Source organism: Vigna radiata, unplaced genomic scaffold (genome assembly GCF_000741045.1).
Source record: "Vigna radiata var. radiata cultivar VC1973A unplaced genomic scaffold, Vradiata_ver6 scaffold_183, whole genome shotgun sequence".
Classification (NCBI taxonomy): Eukaryota; Viridiplantae; Streptophyta; class Magnoliopsida; order Fabales; family Fabaceae; genus Vigna; species Vigna radiata.
In genome coordinates this window covers 707,972-731,307 of record NW_014542001.1, presented here as the reverse complement: position 1 = coordinate 731,307, position 23,336 = coordinate 707,972, and the positions used below count along the sequence as shown (strand labels likewise).

The following is a 23,336-nucleotide window of genomic DNA, read 5'->3' as shown; positions in this document are numbered from 1 at the left end:
GTGACAGCCCCCCGTTTTTTTATGTGAGTGTCGGCTGCCCCCCAAAATCTCCCCCTCTCGGATAATGTGCCCTATTTTCTTCCATGTCACCTGGGCCGTGAGAAAATGCTATATGAAATTGCTTTTCTGGAAGCACTGTCGGGCAGCCTCCTTTACTTGCTGCACCCATTTCAATTCACATGTTCATCATCAAGTGCTGGACATGATTTTAATGTGCTGGGCCAGCTGCTGATTGTAGCCGTGTGCTGGTTCGTGATGCAGCTTCTTTTGGGCTGCACTTTCCTATCCAATTGAACCAACCGTGAACTTCTTCTAATTATCATGTGCGTGGTGCTCCTGGACGTGAGAGGAGGTTGGACCTCCTTGTGCACCACTTCTTTAACCATGAGCCGTGATGATGCTGCTTTAATGTTACTGGACTCTTTCTTGCTGCCAGCAAATTAATTCACAAATGTGCTGCTTGGGTCGTGGTGAAGATTGGCTGTGACACCCCATTTCTCTAATTGAAAGTCCAAATCTTTTAAAGCAAACCCATCAGCATTTTTATTATTTTTTTCTTCTCTCCACATAATCGGTTAGCAAGTGTTTTTTCTGGATGTAAAAATATTCCATAATTCAATTGCCTCATGGGTCCCACTTGCTGATGAAATGACTTGTTTCTCCACGAGACTGAAATGCCACCCTTTAAAATTAAATCCATGTCACACTTGCAGGCCCGTCACACCACTTCTCTGAATGCCATCAGCATATCCCATTCATGCACAATTTTCCTTGAATAAAATATTCTAAGTGTTCCCCCTCATTCAATATGTTGCACCATTTTCTAATGAGTCTAAAATGAATCCTTTGGACTGAATTGAAATTTCTCATTTAACCTCCAAATTTTTCAAATTATATTTCCAAAATTTTTTCTGCAATTAATAATGCAAATAATAAATTTAGAAAATTCAAATTAATTAAAATTAAAATTTCCGATCAAATTAAGCACAATTAACAGAAACGGGAAAATACCGGATAAATAAACACAATTCCCTGATTAAATTCGGTACAATAAGCTAAGTGAAATTCATAAAATATCGACTCATCACTTAGTCTGAACAAATTATAAGCAACACATACTAACTCACAGATTCATACTTTTCATCAACTTCACAGTTCATCACATATTCAACAGAGAAATATATATATATATATATATATATATATATATATCAATCCAAATCAATGCACCAACTCAGCATCCAACACACAGGTATTTCATAATATAAATCCAAACAAAATACAATTAGCTCCCCTTACTTGGAAAACTTAACAGTCAACTAATTGAAGAAATGCCTTAGCAATTACCCACACTACGATGAACTCACAGGACCAACAGAGCACCGAACTGGTGATTGCACACAGCTCCTAGAGTTAGAATAAACAGAGAATGGACGGGAGAACGCACAAGGAACATGCAGCCAACAAAGTTGCATGCCCTAGGCTCAAGAACAGTGGAAGAAAGAGGGGAAAGATACTTACCAGTCGAAATGGAAAAATGTTCGGTCCAAACTGAAGCTTCCGGTGTGGTGAGCGATTGAGCACCTTCAAATCAAAGTTTGAACGGTTCAATTTACTGGAATCCTAAAGAGAAGCCAAAGAGAACTTAGGGCAAAGAGTTTTAGAGAGAGAAGGGAAAAAGCTAAAATGAAAATCTGATTTCTATCAAAGCCTCCCTCTAAGGCTAAGGCACCCTTAGCATATGGGTCTGGCTGCCCCAAATAAGGTCCAACGGCCCCTTTATTTATCAGGTCTTTACAGAGAAAGCATAGAGTGAATTTCTTTAGTGAGTTGGAAAGAAAGAACAAAGTGTTGAAAAGAAATAGGTTTGAGTATAGTTTTATATAAAACATTACTGTAAATTTTATTTTAGAATTTTTAGAAGAAAAAACAACTTTATAAATGAAATAGGTTTGAGTATAGTTTTAAAAGTCTCTTATTTACATTATATTTTTTAAGTTCATTTTCATTTCTTTTAACAAAAACGTTTAAGAGATTAATGGAATATAACAAATATCCTCTAACCTACTTTTTAACTAAAAAAATTAAATATTAAATATCAAATATAATAATAATATCACGTATAAAAGTGAACTAATCTAAACACATATATAACAATAATATATATATATATATATATATATATATATATATATATATATATATATATTAATCATATCATATTATTAATATTCAATTTATTTTATTATATAAAGATTAAATCTAGACTACATTTTAAAAAATTTAATTCACTCAAGATCGTTATATAATTTTAACCTGAATATCAATATAATTTTAACCTCAAGATCATTTATACTTTTTGATTATTAATATTTAAAAAGAACTAATAATTTTGAAGAAAAAGTAGGTTTTTAAGTATATATTATCTAGTTATCAAATTTTAATGGACACATAATATTATTAAGTCTGATAGTTATTTAATTTTTGTTATACTTTAAATCACATTATTTATAATCTTCATTATCCACTTTTAAATATACAAGTTTATTCACATACTATCTTGATATATTTTATTTTCTTGTTGGATAAATAACACGATCTTATTTTGGTGTTATCATATTTTTAAATAACGTATAAGTTGAGAGAAGATAGAAGTAAAAGAGAGAAAGCATAAAGTGAATTTCTTTAGTGAGTTGGAAAAAAAAGAAGAAAATGCTGAAAAGAAATAGGTTGGAGTATAGTTTTATATAGAGCCGTCAAAATGAGTCACAACCTGCGAGCCAACTTGGCTCACCACGAGTTGGGATCAGGTTGGGTTTGAAAAAATTGAATTTTTTTACGCGGGTCAAATTTCAACCTGGTTCATTTAAACCCGGCTCATGCGGGTTGAACCCGTGGTGGGCCGGGTTGGCCCTCCAACCCACCTACCAAATTCTATTTTTTTAATTTATTGTTTTATTTACGAAACGCTAAAAAATAAAATACTCTCTTGTATGTTTTTTGTGTTTGTTTTTGGATGATATTTGAATTATATTGTACTTTTTATTATTATTTTAAATTGTCTTCAATTTAACATCATTTTTTTCCCTGAAATTTGTTTAGATTGGAATATAGAAAGTTTATATTTTTTTATTTAAAAAATTGTAATTAAATGGGCTAGTGCGCCAACCCGTTTACCCACCAACCCGTGGTGGGTCGAACTGGTTTCAAATTTTTCTGGCTCGCTAATAAATGAGTCGGGTTGGGTTGGCTCACAAAGTGACCAACTCGTGGTGGACCGGATCGGGTCAAACCGGATTATCCGTTTTAACCGCTCTAGTTTTATATGAATCATAGTAATGTTGTAAATTTTATTTTAGAATTTTTAGAAGAAAAAACAACTTTTAAATGAAATAGTTTGAGTATAGTTTTAAAAGTCTCTTATTTACGTTATATTTTTATATTTTTGTAACTTCATTTTCATTTCTTTTAACAAAAACGTTGAAGAGGTTAATGGAGTATACCAAATATCCTCTAACCTACTTTTTAACTAAAAAAATTAAATATTAAATATCAAATATAATAATAATACCACGTATAAAAGTGAACTAATCTAAATACATATATAACAATAATATTATATATATATATATATATATATATATATATATATATATATATATATATATATTAATCATATCATATTATTAATATTCAATTTATTTTATTATATATAGATTAAATCTAGACTACATTTTAAAAAATTTAATTCACTCAAGATCATTATTTAATTTTAACCTGAATATCAATACATTTTTAACCTTAAGATTATTTATACTTTTTGATTATTAATATTTAAAAAGAACTAATAATTTTGAAGAAAAAGTAGGCTTTTAAGTATATATTATCTATTTACCTAATTTTAATGAACACATAATATTATTAAGTCTCATAGTTATTTAATTTTTTTGTGTACTTTAAATCACATTATTTATAATCTCTATTATTCACTTTTAAATATACAAGTTTATTAACATAATATCTATAAATAATATATAAGTTGAGAGAAGATAAAAGTGAAAGAGAGAAAGCATAGGGTGAATTTCTTTAGTAAGTTGGAAAGAAAGAAAAAAGTGTTGAATAGAAATAGGTTTGAGTATAGTTTAATATGAATCATAATAATGTTGTAAATTTTATTTTAGAATTTTTAGAAGAAAAAATAACTTTATAAATGAAATAGGTTTGAGTATAGTTTTAAAAGTCTCTTATTTACATTATATTTTTTTAAGTTCATTCTCATTTCTTTTAACAAAAACGTTTAAGAGGTTAATGGAGTATACCAAATATCCTCTAACCTACTATTTAACAAAAAAAAATTTAAATATTAAATATCAAATATAATAATAATACCATGTATAAAAGTGAACTAATCTAAATATATATATAATAATATATATATATATATATATATATATATATATATATATTAATCATATCATATTATTAATATTCAATTTATTTTATTATATAATGATTAAATCTAGAGTAGATTTTAAAAATTTAATTCACTCAAGATCATTATTTAATTTTAACATGAATATCAATACAATTTTAACCTCAAGATCATTTCTACTTTTTGATTATTGATATTTAAAAAAAACTAATAATTTTGAAGAAAAAGTAGGCTTTTAAGTATATATTATCTAGCTATCAAATTTTAATGAACACATAATATTATTAAGTCTGATAGTTAATTAATTTTTGTGGTACTTTAAATCACATTATTTATAATCTCCATTATCTACTTTTAAATATATAAGTTTATTAACATAATATCTTGATATATTTTATTTTCTTGTTAGATAAATAATACGATCTCATTTTGGTGCAATCATATCTTTAAATAACGTATAAGTTGAGAGAAGATAGAAGTCAAAGAGAGAAAGCATAGAGTGAATTTCTTTAATGAGTTGGAAACAAAAAAAAATGTTGAAAAGAAATAAGTTTGAGTATAGTTTTATATGAATATAGTAATGTTATAAATTTTATTTTAGGATATTTATAAAAAAAAACAACTTTATAAATGAAATAGGTTTGAGTATAGTTTTAAAACTCTCTTATCTACATTATATTTTTGTAAGTTCGTTTTCATTTCTTTTAACAAAAACTTTTAAGAAGTTAATGGAGTATACCAAATATCCTCTAACCTACTTTTTAACTAAAAAAAATTAAATATTAAATACCAAATATAATAATAATAGCACGTATAAAAGTGAAATAATCTAAATACATACATAACAATAATATATATAAAGATTAAATGTTGACTAGATTTTAAAAAGTTTAATTCACTCAAGATAATTATTTAACTTTTAACCTGAATATCAATATAATTTTAACCTCAAGATCATTTATAATTTTTTATTATTAATATTTAAAAATAACTAACAATTTTTAAGAAAAAGTAGACTTTTAAGTATATATTATCTTATTATCTAATTTTAATGAATACATAATATTATTAAGTCTCATAATTATTTAATTTTTCATGTACTTTAAATCACATTATTTATAATCTCCATTATCCACTTTTAAATATACAAATTTATTAACATTATATCTTGATATATTTTATTTTCTTGTTAGATAAATAATACGATCTCATTTTGGTACTATCATATCTATAAATAACGTATAAGTTGAGAAAAGATAGAAGTGAAAGAGAGAAAGTGATGAGAACCTCTTTGGCTAGGTTGGGCCAAAGTTAGGAGATGTGCGTGGAGGGGTGTTTCCTTGGATGTATGGTGCGGAAATGTGGTGGTAAGTGGTCCAAGGATGATGACCTAATGCATGAATAGTGTAGAAGCTCAAAGCTTCTAGGAGATATGGTGGTGGATGTGTATAGTGTTTGGTGGCTCCAAGAGAGGTTAGGCCGACTCAAGGAGGAAGATGACTAGAGGGGCCTCATGGATTGCTCTAGTCTTAATCTAAGATGAGTAATATGACAAAAAATGGATAGCATAACATTACTTAACATTACAAGATTGTTGTGGCCAAGGGTTGAAATTTTCAACTGAGAGAAGCATCTCCGTGTAAATGTTGTACTAAGAGAGCTTCTTTTTTAGTTTTGTTAGTCTTTTTAGCTAGTGCATGGGAGCAATTGTTGGCTACCCCTAGATGTTGTTTTCCCAGTTGATCTCATCTATTAATCCGAGTAAGTAAATCACAAGGTTTTATTAATCAAGCCCGAAATTTGGGAGGAGGCTTCTACCTCTGACTGAATACGGGTTTCTATTACACGATGTTATCTCATTTAACAAATCCAAATCACAAGTTTGAACCATGGTGAATTTCTGAGTTGAAGCTAAATATTTCTGAATATGCCTTCTATAATCAACACATGGATTAAGGGTGAAATAATTTGAATGATCGGAAAATAATTCAATGAACAATAATGTCGTTATGAGTAATGTAACTTGGAATTATGAGTATTTCAATTAAACAAACTTTACAATTGTTTTTATGAATATTAAAAAAGTATTATATTATAATATTTACAAAAATACTAAAAAAACACTAGTTTGAATGGTAGGAGATTCGATTATTTATAATAAATTGTCTAATTTGAGTTTTGTTCACATAATCAAATGCAAAAGTTAAATTGATATTATATAATAAAAATTAGAATTAATGACACGTAGATATAATTCCGTATTAAATTATATTTATAACATAATAAATTTAAATATTTTATTTAATAATTTATTACAAAAGGTTAAAATGTATATTGTAATAAAAAAGTCACACAACTTAATTTTGTTTTTTCTAATAATTCACTTCAAAGGTTTAAAAAATATATTTACAGTAAAAAAAACTTATTGATATTATAAGTTTTGTTTTACATTCTTTTAATTTATTTTTTAATATTTTTAATATCAAAATATAAGGACTTATCATTTTAGTATGACAGCAATAAAAGGTAAAAAGTTAACCAACTAATTGTGTTAAAATGTATCTCTAATTTATTTATATTATTTCATTAAACGATACTAAAAATATACATTAAATATATATTAATTATATGAGTCTACAAATATACTTTAGATGAGTATAAAAAAAAATTAACAAATTTAACAATACACATTAAGATAACTATGTCCATAAACTAATTTGAATGAGTATAAAAAAAATTACACAAATCTAAAATATTCATTGGACAAGTCTATTCATATAATAATTAGACAAGTATAACAAAAAGCATTAGACGAGTCATTCTATTCAGTAATTTAATGAATATAACAAAAAAATTAACCAAGTTTAGCAATACACGTTGGACAAATCTACCCATACACTGATTAGATTAGAATAAAAAAGTATTAGACAAGTATAACAATATTTATAGACGAGTATGTTCATAAAGATGAATATAATAAAAAACATTAAATGTGTCTATCAATACATTAATTAAACAAGTCTAAAAATATACATGAAACGAGTTTGTCTATGCAATCATTAGACAAACATAACAAAAAACATTAAATGAGACATTTCATGCGTTGACTACATGAGTTTAGGAATACTCATTAGAAGAATGTCTAAACATTTATTAGACGAGTCTACCAACAACATACACTAAGAAGATGACCTTATCAATATACATTAGACAAGTTTGTCTATAAAAGACTTTAAGAGTCTATTAGATTAGAATACTCATCTCTCCTTACAAATACAAACACATGTAGATATTTGTTGAGCATCAATATAAATTAATAATCATCCTATTCTTTCTTAATTTCGGTATTTGATAATTGAAAATTCAACCATTTAATTAATTTTAAAATATTTGAATCATGTTAAAGTAATATTGTTTTTGTGATGAGTAAGATGTAACTCATCAAGAGAGGCTGTTAGAAGATTAAATGTTTTATTGGAAATCGAAATTGGTATACTTTTTTATTATGTATGCAATGAACCATATTATACTATTTTTGTCTTAATGTCGGTTTTTCTAAATTCATCCATAGGATTATTTTGTGCCCAAATAGATTTAAAAAAAAAATCTTTTGCAGATGAAAAAGTAATCTTAAGTTAAATAATTTTTAATCTTTAATATTAGACCTTAAGATCCTAATTGCTTATATGAATTATTTATAAGTGGTATATCGAAATCAATAAAGATTTAAGTATAATAAATGCAATTACCTATCTCTTTGTCTCAAATCAATAAAGATCTAAATTCCAGAGTAGACTTCAAATTATCTAATTATTGTTCAATTGGAACTAATTATGTTTTGTCGTAAATCAATTATCATCACGTCTAATCAATCTTAAAGGTGACAGTTTGTTCTATAAGTTACAATCATTTGATCATGAAAATATCATCATGTTCGGTCTGAAAATATTTCTAAGTATATGATGCATTCAAGATTGAGTCATGTTGATACCAAATTTGGTCTGGATTGGTTCATAGGTGTTGTCTTATGTTTTTATTTACTTATGTCAATTATTTATTTATTTATTATATTTTTTGTTGTTGTCATTTTTATTTCTATCATTTTATTTTTATTTTCTTTTATTTATTATACTTTTACTTTTCCTTTTATAATTTTTATTCTTAATCTTTTTACTTTTTAGTTTTATTTTAACATGATCAATATAATTAAAAAAAAGAAAAAAGAAAGAAAAGGGATTTAAAACGTTTTATTCTTAGTTACTTTTTTTTTAAAGTGTGTTAGCTACAACAACATTCAAGAATTATCTTGGTGTCATGTAAGTTATAATATCCAATTTTAATAATATAAACTATTAAAATAAAACATTTTATTATAAATATTTAAAGAATAGTGTATCAAAATATCTCTTATATCAAAGTATTTCTTATATTACTACAATCATTCAAAAGATATATATATATATATATATATATATATATATATATATATATATATATATATATCTTTAATTTCTATATTATGGTTCTATTATGACATTAATTATAATTAATATGACTAAATATTCTCTGAACTCTGATAACATATCATAATATCTTTTAATATGTGTTTTACACTTGCATCTTCATTTGCTCACATGGATAATATGATTATTGTAAAAGAAAGAGATAACCACAAACAAACACAAGAAGGTAAGCTAATTTGACAAAGAAACATCATATATAAATGAAACAAGTTGTACCAAAATATAATGCACTCTGAACAATCATTGACATTGAATTCACTGGAAACATGCACTTGTGGTAACCTCTATAGAGCCATTGTTAATTGGTTTTATCTAACCACTCCCTTTGCATCTTAGGCCAAGAAAAAGCTCCTAGACTATGACCTAATGTTATTCTCACCATATAAATCATTCTACTCTATGTAAGTGTGAATGATTATTAAAGCCAATAAAATGATTGCTTGTCCAACGAGAAAACCTCTCTGCCAAAATTGATTTTGGCCTCACTCAACAAGTTGTTTACTCGCTTAACGAGTCTGCATGACGTAAAAGCCAAACTTCCTACAATTTAACAATAATATATGACCAAAAACTAAATTTCAAACATAATACATGATCCAAACTCATCAAGTTCGTGGTAAACAAATCAATCCAACCAAAATCATCATATTCACCACATATATCATAGAAAGCCAAAATTTTTATAATAGACAAAAACTTTAAAGCACATTAATTTCATAAAATTGAAGACCATATACTCCAATTCAACAGTCCACAAAAGTCAAACATGTAAGACCAATTAATTAGTTTCACTCAACTCAATTACTGCCTCTGAGCTCCTCAACACTCCTCCACTGCTTTGCCCACTGAAAACCTAACTACACACCACAAGATCAAATCAATGACCCGGGGCATGATGAAACTCACCAATATACAAAGAGTTAATAGGGGTAGATGAAACTCAGATGGAACTCAGAAAAGGCTTATAAAAACAAAATACACATATTCAACTCTATAAAAAGGTATAAGAGAAACTTATTATATTGTTGTTTTTTACTGGATAGAGTAAAAGAGCTTGCCACAAGGTTCCAACAATAGGCTTGGATCGTCGGATAAATGAGTTATGAGAAAGAACTCTTTAGAGAGAAGGAAGAGGCTTAGGTGAAACATTCTCTAAAAGAAAGAAGAGATGTTGTGGCTTTATAATAGGCAACCTATTATATAGGTTGATTATTACTAAACTCATTAGGTTTAATGATTTTTTTTAAATATCTATTGATTGTCTTTTTATTAACTTAAAAAAATTCTTTTGTTAAAATATGGGTCATGGATTTATATATATAGGTAAGAGTTTTCATTGAAGAGATTATATATATGTGACTTAAGTCTTCACACATATATGTCATTTGACATCACTTTTAACCAAAAGTGATATGATTGATCAAAAGTTTATTAGGGAGAGGTTATATATGTATATACGACATTGAGTCTTACCCTAAATAAAACATTTGTTACTAGTTTTAATCTAAAATCTTAAGAAAAAAATTTTATGAATCTTTCATCTTATATATTATTTAATTTTGTCTTTTTTTATTCAATGTGAAACTTATACTTTGATTATTTCCAACAAATATTATGTTTGAATTAATTAATATAATATACTTTTTGTAAGATCAACATTATAAAAAAAAACATATCAAGTATTATATTTATATTTTGTTTTGGGTATCTTAGCTATAATGTAATATGAATTTTTTTTGTATAATAATAGAAGAAAAAGTTACTATATTATTGATATTGTTCACATAAATCAAGCCTTCACGGATTTTTTTTTGGTACTACTTCAAAAGACGTCTTAACAATGGAAATATCTTATGTGTATATAAACCCATGTTTATTTATTATTTTATCTGATGTGAAACTTTGTTTGTACTCAATATCTATTAGAACTAAAATTATGTGAGCTTAATTCGGTTTGGAAAAGATGATTTAATGTAAATTTTAAGTCATCGAAATGAGTTTTTATTTCTAAGAGAGAAAATATTAAACTTATTGACATAATATTTATTACAAATAAAAAAATAATTTAAATATTTTAAATGAAAACCAAACTCTCCATAGTCAAAGGAACTTCAGTTTTGATTAATCATCTTATAAACTTTATTTTCCAACCACTAAGACAAAAAAAGAAAAAAACATCCCATGTGAACACGAAGAATCGAGCTTTATTTTGGAGTTTAAACTTTGAACTTGTGATTAGGCAACAACTAAAGTAAAGTGTACCTTATTTTAATTTTGTAGCAACTTGGTTTAAACATATATATATAAATTTAATTCCGTGATCTTCAATAATCCGCCCACTTATTAATCTAACCACAGGACCATTTTTTTTTCTTTAAACTCTCAATTGTTTATTTAATTCTTTTTACATATATGGAATTGCAGTGTGTATTAGTTAATTATTTAGTGAAGAATCTACTTTTTAATATAATTTCTTTTTAATCAATAAAGATTATAATGATTATGATTAACTATATCAAAATAAAATTAAAAAAGAAAAAAAGGATAAATGTTCTATACAAGTTCATAAAAAAAATAGTGATAATATCTAAAAAAGAAATTGTACGATAGAAAACAAGATTTCTTTTTCTACACCAATATTCAACTATGATAAAAAAAAATGTACAAAATTATTTTTTAAAATATAAATTGAGTATCTTTATTATAGTTTTTCTACATATTGTGACTCAAATTCATATTAGATAATAAAAGATTCTTTTTATAGTTATGTTTGTAGAGTGATGATTATTTAAAGTTAAGATATATATATATATATATATATATATATATATATATATATATACACTAAATTAATTTTTTTATAAAGTTAACATTTTGAGTTTAAAAGTTATAAATAGAAATTTATTTCTATTAAAATGAGAAAATCATGTTTTGGACACTTTATTTCAGAAGCTGCTGTTTGATAGAAATATGACAATAAGTAAAACAAATTGACACCTACTGGGAGAAGATATGTAATGAGTGATTTTCTATATAATATAATACTAAAATAATAAAATTATTATTGGAAAAAAAATTTATTAGTTTATGTAATCAAATGTTAAATATCATCTATTAAGAAAAAGAGGGAGAATAAATTTTAAAACATGAAATTAATTTTAGAAGCTTTTCCATGAAAAGTTAACGGTGGAGGAGAAAGGAAAGAAGCGAGGAAACTGTGCTCCTTCCCTGCTGTTACAACTGTGCCGATGCCAAAGACACGTCATTTTCTAGAAAGCATTTATTTTATCTTTTTGTTTAATTTCAAATGTGTATTCTTGTAATAAAATTAAACACGTTAAGTTAATATCTATTTTAATCTCTGTAAATATTATATAACTCTTTCTACTTTCTATACATATACCTGTAATAACTTTTAATTTATACTGTCTAATTCTATGAGAGTTAATTAAAACATAATGTACACCAATTAAAAAACTAGGACATAGTTTTTAAATATAAAAACTAGAAGGTAAGTTTATTCAATTATAGAGATCGAACAATCAGTTTTATCTTAAATATTATAAACAACCTATAATTGTCATTAATTATCCAACGTTTAAATAAACTTACCATTTACTCTATATAATAGTCATTATATAAATCATATTCAAGAATATCTGTGTACATTGATTTAGATTAACCAGATTCTTCTAAGTTAAGTTAATCTCTCAAAATAATAATCAATTATCAAATTGACAAATTGAGAAACTAAATTTCATGTTCATAAATTTGACTTACACAAAACAAAATATTATATTTTGAATCGTTCAAGATACAATCAGACATTTATTTTGTTTATCAAAATTAAAAACATAAACTATAACTAAATTTAATCATGTCCACGTAAAAAAAAAAAAAACACTTTAGGGAACAGCTTTTAGGAAAGAAACCGATACAATTTATGACTTTAGAAGGGAAAATGTATATTTAATTGTATTTCCTATTACCGCTAAGAGAGTGGTAGAATAATAGCGACCATGCCACTTGGTGTCACAAGTCAGAAACAACTCAAGAAAATTAAAACTAAAACCAGGAGCTGTTTTGTTGTGTTGTGTGGTAATTGATACGTGGAATTGTGTCCGAATTATAATCTAAGGCGCCGCTTGGATACTAAACAACAGCATACATAACCAGAGTGGTATTGTCCATTTATCAACTTTCAATATCACTCTCTCAGACTATATAAATAGATTCTGTAGTCTCTTCTTCAAGGTCACAGTCAATACAAATTCATCAATTCTGCTTTGATCTTTCATCTTTTCTTCTCACCAACTATCATTAGCCATGTCGAGCACAGCTGGTCAGGTCATCAAATGCAAAGGTCATTCATCCACCCTTCTTCTCACTTTCATCTTGTTCTTTTCTGTGTTTCAGTTTTGGTGTCATGCATAGCTTAGATTCTTCTCATTTTGTTTTGTTTCTTTAAGAAAGTTTCTTTTTTTCGTATTTGTTAACATCTTAGTTTTGCATTCATGTTATGGGCACTTCGAATTATACGAAAAACCCTTATTTCTTCAAACTTATTTTTTTGTGGGTACTAAAAGTTGGGTCCTTTCTCAGCTTTGAATTATGGAAATTGAAATCGTGTTTGCCAACCATTTCAAAGTGGTAAATGGTATTATAAAAGTTTGTTTAACGGACGGGTCATCGTTATTTAGCAATCAACAAGTGCACATTTGGTTTTCAAATTTTGTTGTGACTATAAAAAGGACTGTTTTGTTTGAATTGACCGTACTGACTAAATGGGTTAATTGAAATGCATGAATGTGGCAGCCGCGGTAGCATGGGAGGCAGGGAAGCCACTGGTGATTGAGGAAGTAGAGGTGGCACCACCAGAGGCTGGTGAAGTGCGTTTGAAGATCCTCTACACCTCTCTTTGCCACACTGACGTTTACTTCTGGGAAGCCAAGGTAAGACGCCTTTTTACCTAACTTCCAGTTTCCCTTATGATCCACCAAACATACTTGATCTGATCTAAGAAAAGGGTAGGAAATATCAATTAATTGATAGGTACCAAGACATGCAATAAGGTTTCACAAATTTAACATGATTTCCTTTCTTATATCTTCGATTCAGGGCCAAACTCCATTGTTTCCTCGCATATTTGGTCATGAGGCTGGAGGGTATGTTTCTCTTCAGAACATTCCGCACTCGATCTCAAATTATCAATCTTTGCTTATAATTTGGGCTATTGGTTCATCTTTGTGAAGTCTATTTGGTTTCCACAGACTAATTGGGTCGAACATTCTGATTTTCTATCATGTGCATTAATAAATGTTACCAATAATGTTTACTTGATGCTGTTATTCAGGATTGTGGAGAGCGTAGGTGAGGGTGTGACTCATCTGAAACCAGGGGACCATGCTCTTCCTGTGTTTACAGGGGAGTGTGGGGAATGTGCGCATTGTAAGTCAGAGGAGAGCAACATGTGTGATCTGCTGAGGATCAACACTGATCGTGGTGTCATGATCCATGATAGTCAAACAAGATTTTCTATAAAGGGACAACCTATTTACCATTTTGTCGGTACCTCTACATTCAGTGAATACACTGTGGTTCATGCTGGATGTGTTGCCAAAGTCAACCCTGCTGCCCCACTTGACAAAATTTGTGTTCTCAGTTGTGGAATATGCACAGGTTTGGAAAATCCGGGCCTTGACATAGTCCGTAACAATAATGTTAGTCAACATCAAATAAACGTCTTTCTCATCTGTGCTTGTAGGTCTTGGGGCTACTGTCAATGTTGCAAAACCAAAACCTGGTTCTTCTGTTGCCATTTTTGGACTTGGAGCTGTTGGCCTTGCTGTATGTTGTTCTTGCCTTTGTGTGTGAGCATTGTAGTTATTATGCAAACGATGAAAGTACAATATTAATTCCTGCTCTTATCTTTGATCATATCACAGGCTGCTGAAGGGGCAAGGATTTCCGGTGCATCAAGAATCATTGGGGTTGATTTAGTTTCAAGCCGATTTGAAGAAGGTACAGTAGTTTCTTCCTCCAATAAATGAAGGAATTCGGCTAAACATACATTAAATGGCTATTCACTTGTTGATGGCTTCTCTCATTGTTGTTCTTCTTTGGCAGCTAAGAAGTTTGGGGTCAATGAATTTGTGAACCCAAAAGACCATGACAAACCCGTACAACAGGTTAGTTTCGTGGACAAATTATATTACTTGTCTCTCTTAAAGATGATTTTTTTTTTTTTTCAAAATTGTTTTTTGTTTTGTTGATGTTGATTGAGATGTGAATGTTGGCTTCCAGGTAATTGCTGAAATGACAAATGGGGGAGTGGATCGTGCTGTTGAATGTACTGGCAGCATCCAGGCCATGGTGTCAGCATTCGAATGTGTTCACGATGTACATAAATCATACCTTGCTTCCTCTATTTATAGTGCTAAGAAATTTATGTGAAGCTTCTAAGGCTGATCCTTGATTATTTCTTCAGGGTTGGGGTGTTGCTGTACTTGTTGGAGTGCCAAACAAAGATGATGCATTCAAAACTCATCCAGTGAATTTTTTGAACGAGAGGACTCTTAAGGGTACCTTTTATGGTAACTACAAACCTCGCACTGATCTTCCTTCAGTTGTGGAGAAGTACATGAATGGGGTAAGTCTATACACACACACACGTGTATATATATTGATTTTTGCGGTATATAAGATCATTCAAATTGATGTCTTATCTGATAATATGGTCTTTATCTGCAGGAATTGGAACTGGAGAAATTCATCACTCACACCGTTCCATTCTCAGAAATTAACAAAGCTTTTGATTACATGCTGAAAGGGGAGTCCATCAGATGCATTATCCGTATGGGAGAGTAGAACTGTAAAATCAATGATGGCATAGTTCCTGTGGAGGGACTTTGTTCTCTTTCTGGTTATCAAAAGAAGAAAATAAAGATTATGTATAATTAATCCCTTTTGTATCATTGAATCTGTGAGAATTTGTCTATGTTTGATTCTAGAGAACGATAGGAGGCTTTGCTGCTGTTATTGTCTATTTCATGATAAATAAAATGCCGTTTTTGTGGATGAGTTGTTCTTAGAAATAACTTTCAACTCTGATATATTTCAAAAATATATAAATCTCACCTTATACTCCGGTTTTTAGAATTGAGTTTTAAACTCATTCTCTAATATGTTAGACTCTATCCTTATTAGAGTCTATCCTAACAAGTTTTAAGTGGATATCTTTTTTTTATTTCATCTGTTGTCGAGTCAATATTGGATCATCCAATTTTTACTATCACGCAAGTGATATCTATATTTCAGCGTGAAGAAAGTATGTTGGAAGTTTCATATTGACTAAATAGGTCAAATTATAAAGTCAAATTATAATATATTGACTAGAAATAGGTCAAATTATATATAAGTGAGGTACAAGACCTACTTCTAATGATCATTGTTGAGTTAGTTCTAAATCCATTTTCTAATAAAATAAATTACTTCGAGTTACTTTCACTGCATTTAAATTGGTATTAAAATGTAAGGTGTAATTGTATTCTTCGACAATTCTCTTAAGAAACGAAAAATGATTGAACAATTTTTTATTTGAAAATAAGAATACATCCCTCAAATAAAAAGATAAAATAAGTAAAAGTCTTTTATAATATTATTATTTATTTCCTTACGATGCTATACCAAGGAACTACACGCGTATTTTATTTTCATGATATTAATTAATAATTATATAAAATTAATCAATAACAATATCAAGTTTTCCATTTCAATTTGGATAAACCTTACATTAAAATCTGGTAAACCTTACATTAATTTATAATTAGTTATCCACATTAATTTATAATCATTATTATAGAAAAATAATTAAATAAAAGTATTATTTTCATGATATAAACTAGCGTAGTAAATTATATTTGTAAAATTTTATTTTTCATGCACTGAGTTTAACTTTGACATGTTCTCCACATAGTTTTGCATTGAGTTTTCTCAGGGAGCTTTACATTGTCAATTGATTAAAATAGTTTTAAATGTGATTTTAAAAATAATTAGTAAAAAGTTAATAGTCATATAATAATATGTGACAAATTAAATGGCTATGTAAAAGTATTTACAAGACAAATACATCCTAATCAAAATTATAATTACAACCGTTTTGAAGTTCACAATTTCTTTTACACTTTTATTTAATAACTTATTGTAACCGTTATTTTATTATGACAAACACATAGATGTTGTTATAGAAAAGACAGATGCTATTACTCCACTAATAACAGTAATATCAGTACTTTTAACAGTGGAATGGTATTTATTTACCTACAAGTTTGGTCCCCGAAAGAAGGTTGGTGTTGAGTTGAATTACGTACTAAGCTATATATGGCTTTAGATGATAAAAGGCCTACCATCATGTTAATTTGCTTCTTCTTTTGGCAGCAAATATGAGAGGAGAATTTCATTCCACATGTCAGGAACACCAGGTAAGCACCAATGGCTACAATCGGGCACAGATGGCTTGTCACTCCAAGTCCCCACGTGTCCATCACTTCTATATGCAGTCATTGGTGTAACATGCAAAACTGTCACGGGAGTACTCATATTTTTCACAACTTTGCTGATCATATCTGAAATTGGACTTCTCTCCTTGCCATTAGTTCTCTTCCAAGGCTTTTGAGTCACTTTGCAAGAATTATGGTTCTGTCCACTGCCACAAAAACAAAAAATGCATCATAATGATTAATACTTGACATCTTGTGTTGCCAAAAGCTTAAAGAATGGTAAATGTTATTTTTGGTTCATAGATAGCTTTTCATTGTCTGAGGTTGCTGAAGAAATGAAGTTATATGGTGCAGAACCCACCTCCAATGAGATGATTCAAAGGTGCGGAAGAAAACTCTTGTCCTGTTTGTATCAATTGCATTCTCCACCCAAGATGCCCAGGAGAGCAAAGCTGTTTTGAAAGCAGAATTAATTGACATTCCAAGCTTCAACGAGTTACCAACCTGAAAATACCACCCCCTGTCTGAAGATCATGTTAGCACCAAATGTTTGATAACAGAAGGTCTTCATAAAAAAATTTAGTCCTAGTCATGTATGAACAGATAGACTGTAGAACCACAGAGTCAAAGGATGGGTTTGATTTCTATGCATATTCTGATTGGCAACAAGTTCTATAGTTTAAGTCAACCAGTTTTACAGATACGGCTGATCAATTACCAGTTTGTTCGTCAGATAACATCATACCAATACAGATAAGCCTAATTATAGTTTTTAAGTCTCATAAGAGAGTTGGTGATCAGACATGATTTCATTGTCAGCTTTGATGGTATAGATACATCTCATCAGAAGAAATATGAACACCAAAGTCACCGCAACCTTGCCAAAATCATTATTTGGTATCTTACAAAACCTGACTTTTTGCTTTTCTTTAGAGAAACTGGCTTATGCAAACAATACCATTAATTAAAATTTTTCAAACATGACCAGAAGTATTCTAGAAACAGACAAAATGTGATTAACTTGAAGATCTTTCCAGTAATACTCACTAGTCATGACAAACATTCAGAAAGGTAAAATTCACGGCAGCAAGTGTCCAAAATTACCATAGGGATGAGGTTACCATTTAAAGAAAAGCTATTGCGCGTTGAATATCTTTTGAACAGCCAACAGTGAAATTCCGGCACATCTATGTTCTGGATAAAAACTGCAGAGGATCCCCACCCTTATTTCTTTATGGAAAATTTTACATCTGTCAGTTTTTCTATACCTTTCTAACACCTAAAAATAAAAAAATTAATATTTCTACTTTTTTAATTCATTCATCCTATATTATTTTATATTTTAAAACAAAAAAATGCTATTTTATTGGTGTTAGATAACTGTATAGTAGAAAATGGAGTGTTTCATCAATCTTTATTTATTTATTTATTGGTTTTATGTTAAGATATTAAAATAAATATTTTGACAGATTTTAAGCCCTTAGATTATGACAGCAGTAGGTGCAGTAAAAACTACAGCGGCAGCTGATCCATTTCTCTATCGTTTGTAATTCTTATCTATGGTGAAGGTTTGATTTGTAAACTTCCAGTAAAACATGCATTCTATGGATACAAAGACCAAAACAAAGTAAAAAAAAAAGTATCATTATAAAGCATGCTGAGGAGTAAATTCAATGTTGAAATTATAAAAAGAAATAGAAAACGAGGCCATGGTATTAAAATGTATTTCTACAATCTAAACAAAAATGCAAATCATATAACTCTTTGGAAAATGAAGTCACTCACATGTCAAAAAGTTTAGTCCGTGTCCACCAGTGACCTGAATTGAATATAAGAAAGTCAGAATCAATCCACTCGTTGCTAATATCATCAATCTTATCCAATCTGAGCGTAGTCTTCACCCTCTGAGGAGCGTGTCTAGGCACAGAACCAGGCTTCACCAGGAATACCGATCGATAAAAATCAACTCTAACATCAAAAGTACTAAACCTTACACCTAAAAACCTTATCTGTTTTGTGATCTTGTTGCCTTTGATTTCGTAGACGCTCTTCTTATTCTCAACTCCTGTCATTAGCAAACATATCATGGACTCCCATTGCGTCCTACTCAACGAATCACCAACAAAAACCACCCTTTTCCCACGAAGTTGTTCTAGTATTCGACGGGCATCAAACTTTGGAATCTCACAGTTCTTAGGCTTCCACCTCCACTTTGTGTAACCTCTATCTTTTCTCCCATTGGCAAGGCAATTAAAACCCCTTTCTGCAAAGGGGCATTGAGAAGCATCATACAAAGGGTAGCTATCATCCCTTACCCAACTTCCTTCAAACACATTGCATGTGTCCATTGAAACATTGGATTTTAAAATCTCATCATAACTCTGAGCAAAAGGGTGAGAGCTGTTGGGAATATCATGACCCTGGACAGATAACTGAGAACTGTTGGGAATATCATGACTCTGAACAGGTGAGACAGAACCGTTGGAAGTCTCATAACTCTTAATCACTGTGGGAGGAGTGGGAAATGCAAATAAATAAACCCAGGAAATGACCAAGAGGAAGAATAGGAAAGAACCAACTGTGACCAACCCATTAGACGAAACAAAGATCCAGGCACTGCAATCACCCTTCACAACTTTGTGACCATAACCAAAAGCTCTTGAAAATAAAGTCCTAAACTTTGCAAATGAAACCCAAAAACTAAAAAAACCTAGCAACTGCATAATTTGCAGAACCCACCAACTATTCCATATATCCATTGTAAAAGTACTCAGAAAAAAAAAAAAAAAAAAAAAAATTGGGGATGTACAGTTAATCACTCACGTTCCAACTTATAGGCAGTGCTCTAAGAAAGAAACCTGAAAAAAAGGACGCTACTTTCAATGTCTAAAGTTAGGGAAACCATTTTACTTAACACAAAAACAGAACATTCATAATTATCATAACCCAAATCCAATACGAGAAAATAACAAGTTTGGAGACATTGCAGAGTGATGAGAGAGAAAACAGAAATGTAAGATAGAGTCTGTGGAACTGAGAGGGGTGGGGGTTTTAATGCACAAGGTAGAGGTTGTGGTTGAAGAAGTTGGTGGAGGTTATATTTGCAGCATGGAAAATAAAGGTAGAAATATAGTTGGTGGAGTTAGGGGTAGTTTGGTCATTAGGAACATATTCTGAATGGAATAGCTTGGTTGGTTTGGCTACTGTAAAAAGAAGAACTTGAAATAAACATAGAATCAACGTTAAATGCATAATAAAATCTGTCGGTGCATATCAGGAAACGAACCAATTTACTGAAACAACCTCTTACCCTTTTTTGTGTTATTTTTCGTCCACTAACTTATTGAGGTAAATAAATAAATATGGTAACAGTTTAGTGGATGAGAAAGCTCGGCCTAATACTGGAAATAAATAATAAAGTTAACTAACGAAAAGTCTTTGAGGAAATTCAATTTTTTCATATTTTACTTTTATATCACTTTGTTGAATAATTTCCCTTGGATCATGATATGTAAGTTTGAACAACAATAATAAGCTGGCTTGTGACAAACTCAATTCCTTTGTGTGTTGACAATTTTCGCGTCTTTAGTGAGATGATTCGGTTTGACTGAGATAGCAAATAGAGACGCAAGAACTGAAAACAGCTAATTAACAAAATAGGTTTGGTCGCGTGTTGTTTGATCTCGTTACGACAATTCTTAATTTATATGGAAATCTTAAACGTAAGGAAGTCTCTTATAAACTAATTATTTTGTACCATAAATGGGTTATTGAAATGGTTGCATTCTTCTGTTTTGGTAAATAGAATAATTAAGTGAAAGTAATATTAGGTTTGAAAGCAGTAGTTGCAACTATACGATGTTATGTTTGAACCCCCAAAGCAAACAATGTGTTGTCGAAGTGTAATAGCTTCCACGTGATGTGTCAACCAATAACGAGATCGACGAGCACAACCTCAGAAGACATATTCCAACGTTTCAGCCAACAAAAGTGGTCAGGAAGGGTTAATGAGAAAGCTACGTCGCACCAGGTTGGTGCGCCCTAACACAAACATAGCTTCTAAGTCAGATCTTATAGTACAACCAATTTTTAATGAATAAATTTTGGATAATGATTATTTGACAACTCTTTTTTAACAATTTTTTGACAACATGATACGTGTTATCATTTTATTGGTGTGTTTGAATTTATCTTTAAAAAAATATTTGAAACGGACCAATCATAAACTGTCATGTCAAAAAATTGTCAAAAAAGAGTTGTTAAAGAGATTTTTTCCATAAATTTAGGGTCAGATAAGTTTAAATATTTTTTTATTTAAACAAGCTTAAATAAATTTAGAGTAGTTTATAAGTTTAAATATCTTTAATTATGTTTTTATCAAAATATTTGTTTTATTTAATATATTTGTTTTAACTTTTATTCAAGTATCTTTTCATTTTTTTAGTGAATTATTTCTGTTTTCTAGTCTTTAATTTATTAGTAAATCTTTTTTTTTAAATTTGGTGGTCAATTCGTTCTTTTTACTTTTTAAAAATAAGTTGACAAATAAGTCAGATAAGATTGAAAAGATAACGAAGATGTAGATCAAAAAATGATGATAACATTAACGATTAAATATAATCAAATAATAAATGCTAAGGTAAACATGAAAAAATATATTTTAATCACTCAATAAAACAATTTTTTAATAAAGATTCAATAAAAAAAACATGATACTTAATAATTAAATGATTAAATATATTTTTTATTTTTAAACTATTATAAAAAAATCATATCTCTTCTCTAAACCAAATTATAAAATATGTAATTCATGTAAATATTTTTATACATATTTTATTACATGAATTAAAAAACGAAATACTTTATAATTTAAAGAATTTTTTATATCAATTTTAAAAAATATTTAATTCATAATTAATATATATATATATATATATATATATATATATATATATATATATATATATGTGTGTGTGTGTGTGTGTGAGAGAGAGTGTATTACTATATGCAAAATCCCAGAAAATGATATTTTAAAAGAGATAATAGTTAAAAATAGTGAGACTCGTTATTTTAATATTAAATGGTTTATTTATAAATAGTTTTGTTATAAACGAGTTTCATTATTTTAAAACGTATCATCTCTTTAGAAACTACTTTTCTAGAGTTTTCTACCTTCTCTCTAGGAGTTCTGATTCCTGAGTTTTTTCATTGACGATCAAGGGGTTTGTCTAGAGTTTCCTTGTGTTTCAAGCAACTGGTGGAACGTTCGTAAAGTTGGACATTTTCTTGTGAGGTAAGGGAATCTAGATTTTTCTTTAATTGATGTTTGTGGTGTAAGTTTGGTGTCTATATGTGTATTAAACTGATTTTATGTTGTTTCTGTTTTTGTGCTAGTGTTAACTCATTTAAATAGGTGAATTTGAGTATTTGATGATGAAATGCTGATGTGAGATATCTTCGATGATATTTTGGTCATGAGTTGTATTTGAATATGTTGTATTACTGATTGGAATGTGCGTTGTAAAGTTTATTGAATAAGGAGTTGAAAATCTAGGAGTTTTGTAGTGAAAACAAGGGTTTTAAGATGCATTTTGGTGAAAAAGTGTTTGGATGGAGAAATTTGTAGGTCTTTTTATATGTCATTTGAGGTTTGTTAGCACCATGAGTTGGTATAAATCTGATAGGGGACTTGGTATGGGTCAATGTGATGGTTTTAAAAGGTTTTAAGTTCAAATAAGGGGGTTTTGACATGTGAATTTTGATATAAGAGTTAGGAAGGAAAATTTGAAGTTTGAAGGTTAGTTATTTGGTCTTTTAGAACTGGTTTTGATGTTGAAATTGGGGAAATTTGATGCAAGAATGTTTGATGTTTGATATGTGGAG

At 29.1% G+C, this 23,336-nt stretch overlaps 2 protein-coding genes across 2 annotated transcripts; one reads left to right on the top strand and one right to left on the bottom strand.

The window, feature by feature from the left end:
- The first annotated feature begins 13,159 nt into the window (after positions 1–13,159).
- LOC106778879 (alcohol dehydrogenase 1) lies at positions 13,160–16,035 on the top strand. Its single transcript, XM_014666879.2, has 10 exons — positions 13,160–13,318; positions 13,771–13,907; positions 14,074–14,120; positions 14,309–14,634; positions 14,720–14,802; positions 14,901–14,976; positions 15,082–15,143; positions 15,259–15,354; positions 15,443–15,604; positions 15,706–16,035. The coding sequence occupies exons 1-10, from the start codon at positions 13,282–13,284 to the stop codon at positions 15,820–15,822; spliced, it is 1,143 nt and encodes a 380-aa protein (XP_014522365.1). The 5' UTR covers positions 13,160–13,281; the 3' UTR covers positions 15,823–16,035.
- A 1,108-nt stretch (positions 16,036–17,143) lies between these two features.
- Positions 17,144–20,708, bottom strand: LOC106778864 (protein trichome berefringence-like 7). The gene is made up of 3 exons (XM_014666863.2): positions 19,239–20,708; positions 17,815–17,973; positions 17,144–17,659 (listed from the first exon to the last, which is right to left on the bottom strand). The coding sequence occupies exons 1-3, from the start codon at positions 20,210–20,212 to the stop codon at positions 17,368–17,370; spliced, it is 1,425 nt and encodes a 474-aa protein (XP_014522349.1). The 5' UTR covers positions 20,213–20,708; the 3' UTR covers positions 17,144–17,367.
- Positions 20,709–23,336: the final 2,628 nt, after the last annotated feature.

What these genes read in the sequence shown, in the direction of transcription:
- LOC106778879 (XM_014666879.2), top strand. Translation starts at nt 13,282, where the DNA reads ATGTCGAGCACAGCTGGTCAGGTCATCAAATGCAAAG. An exon ending in TCAGGTCATCAAATGCAAAG is followed by an intron (nt 13,319 to 13,770) that starts GTCATTCATCCA and finishes TGAATGTGGCAG; the next exon opens with CCGCGGTAGCATGGGAGGCA. An exon ending in ATGACAAACCCGTACAACAG is followed by an intron (nt 15,144 to 15,258) that starts GTTAGTTTCGTG and finishes GTTGGCTTCCAG; the next exon opens with GTAATTGCTGAAATGACAAA.
- LOC106778864 (XM_014666863.2), bottom strand. Translation starts at nt 20,212, where the DNA reads ATGGATATATGGAATAGTTGGTGGGTTCTGCAAATTATGCAGTTGCTA. An exon ending in CGGACTAAACTTTTTGACAT is followed by an intron (nt 17,974 to 19,238) that starts GTGAGTGACTTC and finishes ATCTTCAGACAG; the next exon opens with GGGGTGGTATTTTCAGGTTG. An exon ending in TTTGAATCATCTCATTGGAG is followed by an intron (nt 17,660 to 17,814) that starts GTGGGTTCTGCA and finishes TTTTTGTGGCAG; the next exon opens with TGGACAGAACCATAATTCTT.